This window comes from Artemia franciscana, chromosome 13, assembly GCF_032884065.1.
Source record: "Artemia franciscana chromosome 13, ASM3288406v1, whole genome shotgun sequence".
Lineage (NCBI taxonomy): Eukaryota > Metazoa > Arthropoda > Branchiopoda > Anostraca > Artemiidae > Artemia > Artemia franciscana.
Window position 1 is genome coordinate 963,428 of NC_088875.1, and position 15,133 is coordinate 978,560.

Here is a 15,133-nt window from a genome sequence, read left to right on the forward strand (position 1 = left end):
AAATACATGGGAGAGGCAGTTGCCCAAACCTCCTGTCCCTCCCAATCGCCGCCTAAGGTGAGGCCTTCTTTGCAGGAACCCAACAGAATTTACTTTCTCGCTTTTTAAATAATTAAAGGGATAAAACAGTCATGGATGTTACACCCTCTTCATGAGAGAATTCCCCAGAGACCTTACAACAGTTGAGGTAAGGTAAAACCTTTATGACGAGCCTAGTAAAACAGGAACTTCGAAACTTTGAAAAACTTCGCTTTTTTCTTGAACAAAGCATGGTAAACGCTCATTTAGAGCTAAAACGTTCATTTACATCTGCTTTGAGTCAAATGCATTTCTCATAATAAATAAATCTATGCGAGCTGTATATTATCTGTATCAGCTTTGCAACTTGACTCAAACAATTTATTCGATTTGAATATTTCCCAGAGTATTATGTAGAAAAAGTATGCAAATAGAACATAACTTATAGGCACGGGTGTTGGCCAAACTCTTATTAAAAAAGAAAAAAATAGAAGCTTCTACATTCGACGAAATACTTTCATACTCTTTTTCACAATTTCATACTAGAGAAGAACGCATTTTATGTAATTTTTCACAACTCAGAGAAAGAGTCAAAACTTAACCTCTCCCCCCTCCGGCTATCCTCTAGATTGAAACGACGAAATTCAAGCTTTTTATGCACTTTTTCCGTAAAAGTTTATTATATACCTTACAACCAGGAAGGGGGGCGTCCACTTTCCACCACCTGATGTATATCATAAAGTACCACATGTGCCGTAAACTTCCGCCATTCTTAGCACAGTTCCCGCCACGCTTGGCACGCACCACCTGGAGTAGGTGATTTCCGAATATGGGTGCCCTCTGAACAACCAGTAGCCAACTCAAAGGAATCTTTGACATTTTCTAGTTTATTAGAAAACAAGTCTAAGATAGAATGTCTTTTTGTGTTCAAGGTCAATAATAGATTACCGCAGAATGGAAAAAAAAATATAAATATTTCACAGATAAAAAATAACTAGTCAACATAATTAATAAGACTCAGGCTCCCAATAAAGCTACCCACGCTCTTATTGAAAAAGAAGAAGATAATGAGCGCTTACGGAGTTCAGATAATCAAGGTAATCCCTGCGTAATGACTTGACCAAAAGCAGCAAGGTGAATAAACTCAAAAAACCAGTGCTTAAAACGAAAAATAATCAGCGACTGTTTGTAAATTCTCTTCAGACACGAAACAACTTTTCAAGCCTTCATCCAAATAGATACTAAATTTGGTCATAGTATTCAAATTATCTTCTATCTTGACTAACGAAATAAATATTCCAAATGAAGAAAATGACTCATGTGACCCTACCATTAAATCAAACTACCGAAGGAATGTCGAAAACACATTTATTGAATATGATACGTAAAAACATGAGGAAAGGATTCCAGTGTAAACAAATTATATATACTTTGCCTTAGGAGAGAAATACAGTTAGAGGGAACCAAAGAGAGAGAGAGGGGGGGGCTATAAAGAAAAAGACCGGTGATAGAATTTGAAGTAACAGAAATTTTGGTACTTGTCGGTTATTGGAAACACACTCAAGAATTACGCCTAGGTTACATCTCAGGTGGAGGAGGAAGAAGGCCCCACAAATGTACACTTAACAGGGCCAACCGGCGTGTCCACACGTCCCGTGGGTAACAAACCTTCTTCCAGTAATGGGCTAAACTGCATGGTGACGCAGAACACCATCGTGGGAGGATTCTCTATAGGAGGACAACTGCGGCAGGGCGTAAAATCCAGATGTATGGACTACGGCCTCTGCAAATGGCTGCCTCGACCCTTTCGGGGTCGAAAAACGGACCAAAGTGGGACCTTGTCCATCGGGTCCATAACGGAAACTGGGACACCTTCGCCCTGGGCCATAAATACAGTTTGAGGAGGAAAAAGGTAGCTCAAATGTCAACTCAACATGGCCCACTGGCGTGTCCACACGTCCCATGAACTACAAACCTTCTCCCAGCAATGAGTTAAATTACATCGTGACGCATAACACTATCATGGGAGGATCATCTTTAGGAGGACAACTGCGGCAGGGCGTGAGATCTAGCACCTATGGACAACGGACTCTGCAAAGGGTTGCCTTGACCCTTTCGGGGTACCTGCAAGACTGGGGACCTTGCGGTCAACTCTATTACCACTTGAGGACTGGCACCCCTCGAGGAAATTATAGCCTAGTAAAAAACACAGCATTCGCACGGGATTCTGGTTGATGGACAGTTCTTCTGGGCTTGGCCTGTTTTGACGAGTCTGTGCAGGATTTCGACTCTTGCTGATAGAAGAGCATCGCCAATTGCTGAAAACCATGTTGTGACCAACATGGGCCCAGGATTGCACAAAACCTCCATTCATACTGAAGGTCCCAGGGACTTCTTGCTGTCCAGTTCTAAGCTGGCTTAAGCGCTTCAGCGTAGAATTGAGAAGATATGTTGATCCCCGTCCTGCACTGGTATCCGGGATCATTCCTTTTTCTTGAAGACAAGATAATTTCAATGATTTAAAGAACATGATAATTGGAACTTGCAATGTCACGACGTTAAAAATTCAGTATCGTATTGACGTTTTCACTGACGAATTCAGACGCTTCAAACTGAACTTATTAGGAGTTTCAGAAACTCATATCCCAGGGTAGGAAGCATGAAATTAGGTGATATAGAATTTGTATTATGAAATTATTTGATATAGAATTTGAATTTGTATAGAATCAGACAGGAAGGATGGAGTACATAGACAAGGAGTAGGGCTCATGATGAATAAGGAAGCTGCAAAGTCTTGTTTAGACTGGAAGGTATTAATAATAGAATACTAATAGCTCATTTTATGACCATAAAGTTCAGGGTATCAGCTATAGTAGCATATACCCCTGTTGAACCGACTGACGGAGATACTAGTGACTCAGGTGAATTTTACTTACAGTTACTGGAGCAAAAAGACAGGGTCCCAGGTAGAAATATGGTGTTTTTACTAAGAGATTTCGACACCAAGGTCGGTAGAAACAGGGATAGATGGTATCCTAGCACAGGTAAATATGGCGTAAGAAAAGAAAGCAGTAATGACTACAGACTTTTGCAGTTTTGTAGGTATTACAATCTAGTTATAACCAATACGGCGTTAATCAATATGGTTATAAAATGGCCCATAAGTTGACATAGTACTCACGTGATGGTAAGACAGCAAACCTTATTGATTATGTTATTGTATACCGAAGACTGGCAGGATCAATACAAGATACTAGGGTATTAAAGCTGATTAGGGTTTAAAGCTGAAATCTCGGGAGGGTAACTATCTCCCGGGAAGTTATTATGTTGGTAGATTACAGGATGAGAATTTGAGAGAAACTTTCAAAAAACAGTTGAATACTAAATTTGAGAGTTTAAAATTTGACAAAATGGAAGATGGTTGGGATAATTTTTGAAAAACAATTTGTGACGTTGCTGATGGTGTCTTAGGGAAGAAAGTTAAGACTGCAGCTAGGGATATTAGTGAAAAAGCTTTAAGTTAAATAGAGAGGAGAAGGGAATTGTAAAAGTATTATCTGAGTGATAGATCATATGAAAACAAAAGGAATGTGAAGAATGTGGAGAGAGCATTAAAATATGAAGTAAGGAGGTGTGAAGCGGAGGCCATGCACTAAATTGTCGAGGATCTGGAAGATGCGGCTAGACGGCATAATAGAAGAATATTGTACTGGCATGTTAATAAATTGAGAGGGAGTAGGCAATCCGGACTTGCCCAGTCAAAGATAGGAACGGGGCCACAATTAGTGATAAGGAAAACAGTGAAAGAGAGATGGTGGGGGGCATTTTAAGAATATGTTAAACAGAGATACAGTTGCAGGAAAAGATATACAGGAAAATGAAAAAGTTTGTGATACCTTGGATGTGAAGCAAGATTTATTTTGTGAGGAAGAATTAGCGATAGTATTAAAAGGATTAAAAAATGATAAGGCTCTAGGTGCTGATAGTGTGGTAAATGAGTTTCTTAAATATGGTGGCTCCAAGGTTAGAAATAAGCTACTGAAGATTATGAATATGATTTTAGAAAAAGGGGAAGTACCTGACGATTTTAGGAAAACCTTAATTAAACCACTGTATAAGGAAGGTGATAAGACTGAGTGTCGTAATTATCGAGGCATTAGTCTGGTCTCTGTAGGTAGCAAATTACTAAGTAATATGATACTTTTTAGACTTAGAGATGCTGTAGACAAGTTTTTAAGAAAAGAACAGTGTGGTTTTAGAAAAGGTAGAGGATGTGTTAACCAAATTTTCACTTTTAGGTTAATAATTGAGAAGTGGCTTAGTTGTCAAACATCTTTGGTTTTCAGTTTTATCGATTATGTGCAAGCATTCGATTCTGTTGATAGGAGAACTTTAGCAAAGGTCTTATCCTTATATGGTATACCGGACAAATACATTAAAGTAATTAGTGCTAGGAATGAGAATAATACTGCTGCGGTAAAGGTAGGAAATGAGGTTAGCAGCTGGTTTTGTATTAAATCAGGAGTTTAGCAGGCTTGTGTTCTATGTCCCTTTATATGGATCATTTTGACGGATTTTTTCTTAAGGAGCACAGCAAAGGCAATGGGAGACCACGGATTCAAATGGGGAGGAAAAACTCTCCTGGGCTTAGATTATGCTGATGATTTAAGCATATTAGGAGAAAGTGTGAGCAAAATGAATGCATTTTTAGAGGTTTTGCGAGTTTAGGGAGCTAGAATAGGTATGAAAATTAATATTCAGAGGATTAAGTCACTAAGGCTAGGAATAAGTGAAGATGAAAAGGTTACGTGGGTAACGAAAAGATTGATCAGGTGGGTAGCTTCATTTACCTTGGTAGTATTATTAGGAAAGACGGTGGGAGCAGTGTAGATGTTAAAAGTAGAATAGCCAAGGCTCAGGGTGTTTTTCACAATTAAAAAAAGTTTGGAAGAATAGGAAGATAAGTCTGCAAACGAAGATTCGAATATTGGAAGGTACAGTGATGACAGTGGTCAAATATGGCCCTGAAGCATGGGCTCTCCGAAAAGAAATTGCCTACGGATTGTTCTGGGTACCCGGCTGACTCATCGTATTTCAAACAGTAGGTTGTACGAAAAGTGTGGTTCAAACCCCGCTTTCTAGGGCTATAACGAAAGAAAGGCTGTGATGGCTAGGGGACGTTCTGCGGATGAAGGATGACAGATTGCCGAATGAAGAAAGGAACAAATATAAATAATAGCGAATGAAGATTCACTAGATGTTTTCCAGAGAAATTGTCTACGGATTCTTCTTGGTATCCGGCTGACTGATCGTATTTCAAACAGTAAACTGTACGAAAAGTGTGGTTCAATCCCGCTTCTAGGGCTATAATGAAAGAAAGGTTGAGATGGCTAGGGCACTTTCTGCGAACGAAGGATGATAGATTGAGGAAGATTGTCCTTTTCGGCCAACCGTCTAGGGCTAAACGGAAAGCAGGTGGTCCTCATTTGGGGTGGGAGGATGTCATGTCGAGAGATTTAAAGGAAATGGGAACTTCCTGGGAGGACGTAAAGAGGGAGGCTTTGAATAGATTGGGATGGAGGGGGAGCGTGCGTATTTTAAAATAATATTTGAAACAGGATAGATGGAATTGTGCTAAAACGTATGAAGTTTTAGGAATATTGTAAGCACTTCCTTTGTAGAATTTGACCAAAACGACAGAGTTAGATAAGAAAGAATTTCCAACAAGGGAAGGGGCTCTGGTTCTTTAAGAAAGAGTTTTAATCTCGATATTTGTTATTTTAATTTTTTCAGCGTTATTAAGATTTTCCAATGGAGAGCAATCAACTGATTTTAAAGGACCAACAACATTAAAATGAAAAAAAATGGCCATCAGGTCTATTTTAACCTTTGACCTATCTTAGGTCTACTCGTACCTGGAAGCCGCAATTTTCTACGATTTTTTTGGAGGGGGGGGGTTATTCAAGATTATGAAGTTTTCAGGGTAAAACCACATTTTTGCCAATGTTATCACGATAAGCAATGAAAACAAAGGAGCAAAACTGATTCGTTAAATTTGACAACGGTTTCGTTCGTCAAAATTCAAACATCAACAATCTATTAATTCCCAAAGACAACCACACCGTCTAAGCTGCTTCATGCTCAAGGCCGTATCCAGGGGGTAAGGGGGTTTCAAATTCCCACCAAAAATCTCCTTGTACTTCCCCCCCCCCCAAAAAAAAAAATGTTCAAGTTTTTTTTCATTTGCCAACCCCTACAACTGTAAACAGTATAACTGCATATGTAGGTCCTTTTTAGTAAAAATGTAATCCTAACTTTCCTAATTTCTGAAAATATTTATAGTTGCGCAAGTTTACACTTAAAAAAGTAAAATAATGCGATTTCGTTTCGGCTGTTCTTGATACTATAAAGGACAAATACCTTCTATGCCCTAGCTATTGCTGACACATATTCCATTATGACAGCTGCTAAAAGTGTGTAGAGGGATTAGAAGCAATCCAAAAGGCTAGGCTACCGTAACCACTCCTACATTTCTCCGCCAGGCATTGATTCAGTAAGAAACAGAGACAGTTTTAAGGAGGGCAGAGCTTTTTGCCCGGGCGCAGAAATTTTATGGGCGCAAAATTTCAAATAAACAACCTACCAGTTATAATCATTTTATTAGTTTAGAAATTTCGTTTTACTAAAACAAAACAAAAGGGCGCAGTTGGCAGTAAGTATAAGCAAATCGAAACCGAAATTTCATTTTTCCCGTATCTTCATCACCATTTCTTCAAAATCAAACAGTCCGTGGTAACGAACTGTAAGTAACGACCCGGATCAATAGTAACCGAAACTTTAAATAACGGAGTTTTGATACCAGTAGATATATCGAATGAATAGAACTTTTATGCTGATTTTAAATATGTAAGTTTCATTAAGTTTAGTCTTACCCATCAAAGGTTACGAGCCTAAATAAAGTTGCCTGATTTTCAAAAAACCAGGGGAAACCCCCCTAAAAGTCATAGAATCTTAATGAAAATCAGACCGTTAGATTCACCATATCAGAGAACCCTACTGTAGAGGTTTCAAGCTTCTATCCGAAAAAATGTGGAATTTTTGTATTGTTTGCCAAAAGAAAGATCACAGATGCGTGTTTATTTGTTGTTGTTTTTTTTCTGGGGTGATCGTATCGACCCAGTAGTCTTAGAATATCATGAGAGGATTCATTCAAACGGAAATTAAAAGTTCTAGTGCTCTTTTCAAGTGAAAAAAAATTGGAAGGCAACTAGGCCCCCTCCACACCCTTTTTTCTCAAATGGTCAGATCAAAATTTTGAGAGTAAAATATCATGACCTCCTCCTCCCCACTACAGCCCGTGCGGAAAGGTCTTTAAGTTACGAAATTTGCCCATTGTTTATGTTTACGTATAATACTTCTTATTGAGAAGTATGCATACATTTTTCGGGCGGGGAGGCTCTGCCGGTACGATTTTCCACGGGGAAAGAAGTTTCCAGGGGTTAAATTTTTCAGAGGAAATCTTACACTACGGGAATTTGCCAGAATTCCTATACGAAATTCTTCTTTTGTCTTGCTTTCTCATTGCCGACTCAATTTTACGCGCTGAGATGTTAAGGGTAATTGTCTGGGGTAAATTTTCACCAGGATTCAATTGTCTAGAGAATAAATCCGTGTGGAGAAGGGATTTATCCGTGAAGGTGTAGCCAGATTTCCTGGCATTACTTAAAAAATAATCATAAATTAAATAAAAAAGAAAGTTTTTTCAACTGAAAGTAAGGAGCAGCATTAAAACTTAAAACGAACAGAAACTATTACGTATATGAGGGGGATCGCTCCTCCTCAGCTCCTCACTTTTTACACTAAAGTTTGAATTATGTCCCAATTCTTGAAGAACGACTCCCGAAACACTGTTCGCTTAATTAGAACAATAAGAAGCTTTTTTCTAAGTACTAACAAGCTTTAGCATAAAAAGCGAGGGGTTGATGAGCAGCAAATCCCTCATATACGTAATAATCTCTGTGCGTTTTAAGTTTTAATGTTGCTCCTTACTTTCAGTTGAAAAAACTTGTTTGTTGAAAAAACTTGTTTTTTATTTAATAAAAATAAGTAACAATAAAGTAAATATTGCAATGATTTAGATCCCATTCAGTCGTTCCACGAACTTCTAAAATATGAAAAAAATAATTCAACACCAATACATTTCCTTAAAAAAAAACCTATAGATGTGTTAGAATAATTGTGCAATGCAGAGATGAAGGGGTCTTCGCAAACGCAAGAGGCTATCAAATATTATAAGCGATTGCAGTTCCAGTGGCCAGTAATGAGCGATCGTATAGTAAACTCAAATTAATATTAACGTACCTCAGATTGACTATGGGCCAGGAGTGACTAAATAATTTAGAGTTAATGAGCATAGAAAGCGAAAAATTAGATGCAACCAATTAAGCAATTAATTAGGAAGCAATTAACACGAGATAATTAATAATTTCGCAGAGGCTAATGTGAGAAAATTCAGATTTAATAAATGGGAAACTTAGTTAACACATGAAAATTTTGTCGAAATTTGGCCTGAACATTTTTGGGAGACGGGGGGGGGGGATAATCAAGATTCCACCCCAGACACAAGAGAGGCTAGAACGCCACATTTAAGAAACCGTTATGTGGGTTTGAATTGATAGATGCCAGTTTTTAAAATGTAGTTTCCCTGGAAAAGATTCCAACGGAATATATAAGCTTAAAGTCCATATTCTCAAAAGAAATATTCCTTTTATTATGAAACTAGATCTGCCAACCCTTTACATCCGTTTGAACTGAAAGATATCGGTTACTGCAAGGTAGTTTCTCTTGTAGAAATATCAACTAGCAAGTTCATGCAACTTCAAATTGCGTTCTTTTGGAAAGGAACATATTCGTAAAGAAATGCTCGTTAAAAAAAACGACATTAACAGATTAAAAAGTAATTTTAGATAAATTTAGATAGTTTTGGATAAATAAATAATATAGATGATAGATAATAGGTAGTTTAGTTAAAACAGCTGATATTCGTTAAAAATATTGCACCAATATTCACTGAAATAACCTCCAGTTCAATTCACTTGTAGGCAATTTAAAACAGCATATATACGACTTTGGTTTTCATTTCTTAAATGCCAAGGGGTCCACAAGCTTTACAATTTTTGCCGTTTTCTAAAAATTCCGAAAGTAGCGTAAACCCCCTGAAGTTCCTGCTTGAAAAAATCGAATAATTATACAGCCATAATCAAACAAAAATAACCAGTCATTGTTCATTGCTGAGATTATGACCGATTACCAAGTATTTATCAAATCGCTGAAACATATTTATTCATGCAATTATTCACAACTATCCATCATGATTCATACTATTAATTACTTCCTGATCAATACAAAAAATAATAATAGATATATAACCAAAATCTTAACTAAGATTTTCGAACAGGATATGAAACTTTTTTCACTCAGTCACGTACCGTATGGAGGAAAGAAGAGGGGTTTAGCTCCCCAAGCTCTACTGGATGTTAATGTGTGCCCTTTATTTCCTGTAACTATCAAGTATGTTCCCTATATTGTTATATCGCTTAATTTACTCGCCATATATAAATTTCTGCTTATCTCTCTAGTTTTACGCGAACGTTACTCGTTTTTTGTTTCGTTTTTTTTTTTACTCAAACGAAGTGAATTTTGAAATTTGTTTGCGAGTACTTCCTTCTGGTGTCAAAGGCAAAAACACAGTAGGTGTGAAGTTCTAATTTGAACATATGGATTGTGATAAATTGAAACAAATCAGTGAAGAGAGAATAAGACCCTTGAAAAAATGAAATTGAATCTCCAACAAAAAGGTTATAGAGTACAGTAATCGGCAAAAAAACTTTGGTTACATGGAAAAGGGGGGGGGGGGGTCATAGCCTGATCGATCCTTTTCTATAATTCAGCGAACGTAAACACTTCAGCGAACTTTAGTTCATAGCCTAATCGATCCTTCTTTATAGTTTTAGACACATAGCGAATTTCAGCGCTAGAGCACTTTGTTGAATTCGAACGTTCTTATGGATCTTTTATTAAAATAGAATAAGAAATAAAGAAGTTCAGTATATAATAACTTTAGACCCATTTCCAATACTCACACAGAAGAGTAAGAGGCACGACCAAGGTCTATCTAGGAAGGGGGTAGGAGGTTTGAAACCACTCCGAAATGTTTGTCCGACTCGTAAAAAACGTAACAAAATGAACATAAACGCACCTTTTTGTTTTTTTTTTAATTTTTTATACCCCCCCCCCCAGAAAAATCCTTTTGTAAAACCTTCCCCCAAAAAATAATCTAGATATGACCCTGGGCACAAGGTCCTACACATTTTTCCCACGAACTGACCGCTAGATTTCAATACAAACCGGAAATACATCTTCTTTCATATTTCCGCCAGTGTTTCTTTTTCAGGCTTCATTTGGCTTCTCAATGGTTCGTCAATTATTAAAATTTTGCCTTAAACAGTGAAAGATGAATGTAACTCAATGAGTTTCATACATTCACAATTATATATAGATGAAAATTTTACCCCGAACTTATACAGGAATACTATTTATGACAAGCGTCGACAAAAATTTTTTTTAAAACGTTTTTAACCCACTAATCAGAGGCCTACATTCGCTAAACTGTATGGATTGAGTGGGGTAGTGATAAATATATTTTCTAAAAATCTAGGGGGGCAACTTTATTGCTACTGTTAATATTTAAATGAAAACACCAAAAAAGTCATTTTCTAATGAAAATATAAATTACTATATTTCCAAATTTAGGGGGCTGGGCGGAAAATCAAGGCGAGCAAAAATCTAGGGGAGGTACTAATGCCCCACCTGAACCCCTCCTGAATTCATGCCGATGCTACTAATAACAAGAAGAAAATAGCAGAGTAAAAAATAGAAAGAAAGAGATGTAGCTTTTTATTACTGATGTACAAAAGCTTTATGATTAGCACAGCCATCATACTGAAAATTATTATTCATCTCAAATTTCTACATTATCTCCAAATAACGGTACAAGACGAAGGAAAATGCAGCACCGGAAATCCTGAATATGCAAAGAAAACAAGATAAAAAGGCTTTGAATAGACTAGGATGGAGGAGGAGCATGTGTAGCTGTGCTGGCCTCAGGTGGCTTGGTGCTGCGACGAGTCGTTAGTAGTAGTAGTAACATAAAGCCCAGGAAGGTACTGAGCTGAACGATCACAAAAATCTAAGAATATTTTCTATATACCTCTCTTTCCAACAATTCTCGAGTAACCCACCTAATTCATCATCCTGGGATCAGAAACCAGCCAATAACAGAAAGATCGTACTACCGAACACATTTTTTTTTTTTTTTTGCATCCCAGCTAGCTTCATTGTAAACAAAAGTTTTTTCACGTTCTGAACAATGCGATTTTGTGGAAAACAAATTCTTAATTAATTTAATTAACTCAACAGACCTTAACAGCAGAATCTTCTCCAGCAGAGACAACCCATTGTCCGTCAGGGCTAAATTTGACAGAATTCACAGCTTGACTATGACTTCTATAATTGTAGATACATCCTTTTCTGCGAACATCCCAAAGCTAAAAAATATAAAAAAGAGATATAAAAAGATATAAAAGATAAAAAGATAGGTTTACAGCAAAATCTTAATTTATACAAGACACTTTATTTTACAGCTATGGAGGATTCTTTATTTATAAATCAGCATTTTAGTTTTCCGGTTCCATGTTGAAAATTTTTTGCGATCCGACGTATGGAAAACAAAATTGCAATATTTACAGAAAAGTTGTGTTATTTCCTCCTTTTTTTACCCAGTGAAGAAAAATCAGGCGAAAAACATAGATGCCGTTGGGAAAGAGCATAGATGTCAGAAAATATTTCAACCGGGAATGAACTGGAAGCACCCTTGGAGGATACCAACACATAGCAACGTTAGCAGCACAATACAAGGGCGATAAAGCTAAATGATAGAGCATAGATAAATATTTCCCACTATTCCTAGTGTCTAACCGATCAAAAAAAAGGTATGTAAAAAAGGTTCTAATTATTTTTTTCGTGACCCCGCAAAAAATTTTCTACACCTCGGTGTCAGGTCGCTAACTGATTTTAGAAATCGCTGCCCTAAATAATTATAGTAAAAACCAGATCGCACCATTAAACCAAATCTTCACCATTGAGTCTGTCATATTTGCAAAACATCATGAGCGTTTTCAGAACATAAATTAATAAATGATCGGAAAAATGAATTTTACCCCTGTTTTACCACGCGACATTGTACTATATTTTTTGTGACTCTATTTTTAAACTTGCATATATATTTGGCCAAAAACGAAAGTAAAAAAAAAAAACTTGATCAAGTCTTTAGTCGGAAGTGAATCTTCGGCTCAATGAATTTTTGCCAAACAAAATTGGATTGTTGCAGGTGGCGGTGCAACTTCGTCAAAACTAGTATCAAGGAGGCAGACTCGTGCCTCTATAAAGAGGCGACACACGACAATGTTAAGCGATCTTCGGTTCCAGTGGTCGCAGATGGATGGGGAGGGATGCATTTCGTATCCCGAGCTCCAACTAAGAAACCTGCAAAATTTCATCTCCCTCCAACTTTTTCTTCATGGGGAAAATCTGGCCGAAAGTTTCGACCCTCCAACCCCCCCCCCACCCCTTTTAACGTTGTCCGATCGGGCTGAAGTTCACAAGTTAAGGTCCCCTAGGGCCCAGGAGCTTATCCGCGAAATTTCAGCTCGATCCGATAACTCCTTCCCTGTTTTCCAGAAACCACCCATTAGCTATTTAATTAACGGATTTCTCTCCATAAGAGCCAATGTTAATTTGAAATTTTTAAAAGCTATTGAGAAGTTATATTTACACACATGCAAGTTATTAGCTCAGTTGGTAGAGCGTGAGACTTTTAATCCTCGGGTGAAGTGTTCGAGTCGCTTACGGGCGGTTTTTTTTCACAACATCAAAAAAAATTTGATAACACCTGGACAGCTTATCATTTGAGAGATAACAGAATATTAGCTTCTTATGAGCAAAAGAAACATTTCGGTCATTCTATCTATTTTTTTTTCTATTTTATACAATGATTTAAAAGCGGGGGGGGGTTGGGGGACGGCAGCCACCCAACTTCCTCTCCTAATTCCTCCACGAGGAGTACAGGAATTATTAAATTACATCCACCATGGATTGTAGAAAAACGTACAGAAATAATATGAAAAAAACTTCGTTTTCTTAAAGAGTTAAAGAGGCTGCGTCCCAAAGTCGAACCTTAAAACGTACAGGAATTAGAAGAGGCAGTTGTGGGGCTGCCGCCCCCCAAACCCCCAGCTTTTAAAGACTCTTTTGTACAGGTTTTTTTTTTTGGGGGGGGACTTCATTGTTACTAATTACTAGTTTCGGCGCAATGGTTCTCCTGTCCTCTTGTGTTTAACATTTTTCGAAGTTATTCCATTATTCATTCATTTCAATTTTTTGTTAATTAAAAGAGGGCCTTTCCGAAGCCAAGAGCTGGGGGTTAGCAAAAAAACAAAAAACCTGTACAAAAGAGTCTTTAAAAGCTGGGGGTTTGGGGGGCGGCAGCCCCCCAACTGCCTCTTCTAATTCCTGTACGTTTTAAGGTTCGACTTTGGGACGCAGCCTCTTTAACTCTTTAAGAAAACGAAGTTTTTTTCATATTATTTTCATAAATCGACAGAGCTGGCTAATAACCACGCACGCCCAGAACTATTGAAATTATACATTTCAACTCTTTGACCCCCTAAGTTTTGAAACATTTAGCACTTACTCCTTCATTTCAACTCTACTTTTGAACTTGCATATACATTTGGACAAAAAAAAAAAAAAAAAAAAAAAAAAAAAAAAAAAAAAAAAAAAAAAAAAAAAGTCTTTAGTCAGAAGTGAATCTTCGGTTCTATGAATTTTTGTCAAACAAAACTGGATTGTTGCAGGTGCGGTACAACTTCGTCAAAACTAGTATTTTCACAAATCGACAGAGCTGGCTAATAAGACTTTGATACAGTGTTTAGCGCTTCTAAAATGGCAAAATAAGCGATTTAATCTTTTACAGAAAAAAAGTAAATCTTGATTATTATAAGGTCATGTTATGAAAATTTGAAGTTGGTAAGTACTGATGTCAAATTTTCACAACATGAATTTTACAAATCAACATCTACTTTAGTCACTTGCCAAAGTGACAAAACCAAACAATGGATAGAAAGGGGAGAAAGTTCCCCTGATTATTATATCTGGCATACCTAAAAAGAAACTGGGTAGATTTTCAGATTCTTGCCCCTGAATAAAGCACAATTGTTCCTCCTTTTCTGATTCTTCCCCCCATCTTAAAAGAGCCAGCGTATACTTTTTTTTATCGATGAAATGAGAAAGTGGATTAAGTGCTCATTCCAAAATAAACCTCAAGTCCTACAAACATCTCTAATAAAAATTTTCACTAAAAGTGCTAATCCTACTGTAACAAAGAAATCAAAAATTAAAATACATAAACGTGGAAAAGCAAAATTTTGGATAATCTAACTGTTCCTTTATAAAAACCCATATTGGGCTTTCAAGACTCCAAATTGAGTATTCAAAAATTGTTACTAATAGAAGTAAATATAGCCGTAAAGCACTAGCAAAATTGTACTTGGCACATTGCGACAGCTATGTTTTATTTCAATCTGGTTTGTTTCAAATTTCCCTCAAAAAAGATATCCGAGTGCTCCGATTAGTGTATTTTCCGTATTTGAGATTTTTAATTTATCTACCACCTTGGTATTAAAAAAAAAAGACAAAAAGATTATGCAAAAATTTTAATGCTCCAAAATAACGGCAAAACTAATACTACTGCAGAAGGAACTGTCAGGGTCTGCTTTTTCAGAGTGTCACCCATTTCATAGTCTTATCCAATCTTTTTGTTCTAGTTGATTTTTTTATTCTATTATGGTCTCTTTTCTTTTTGTATTTCTTTACTCCATTTTTTGTTGTTGGTTGTAATGGATAAAAAAAGATTGTTATCATTATTGTACAAGCTGCACATGAGGCACGCCACGTGGTGCACAGAACTTTTAATAGTCGACGGTCCTCGCTTCAGTCA

At 37.0% G+C, this 15,133-nt stretch overlaps 1 protein-coding gene across 4 annotated transcripts in view; it reads right to left on the reverse strand.

The window, feature by feature from the left end:
- The window catches only part of LOC136034357 (katanin p80 WD40 repeat-containing subunit B1-like), a 202,235-nt gene that overhangs the window by 112,982 nt on the left and 74,120 nt on the right, over nucleotides 1-15,133 (reverse strand). For 3 of the 4 annotated variants that reach the window (XM_065715489.1, XM_065715488.1, XM_065715491.1), the window contains one exon: nucleotides 11,499-11,624. In XM_065715489.1, coding sequence (XP_065571561.1) covers nucleotides 11,499-11,624 — 126 coding nt within the window. Of the gene's footprint in view, nucleotides 1-705; nucleotides 913-11,498; nucleotides 11,625-15,133 lie in introns of those variants that run through there. The other variant, XM_065715490.1, reaches the window with a different exon arrangement.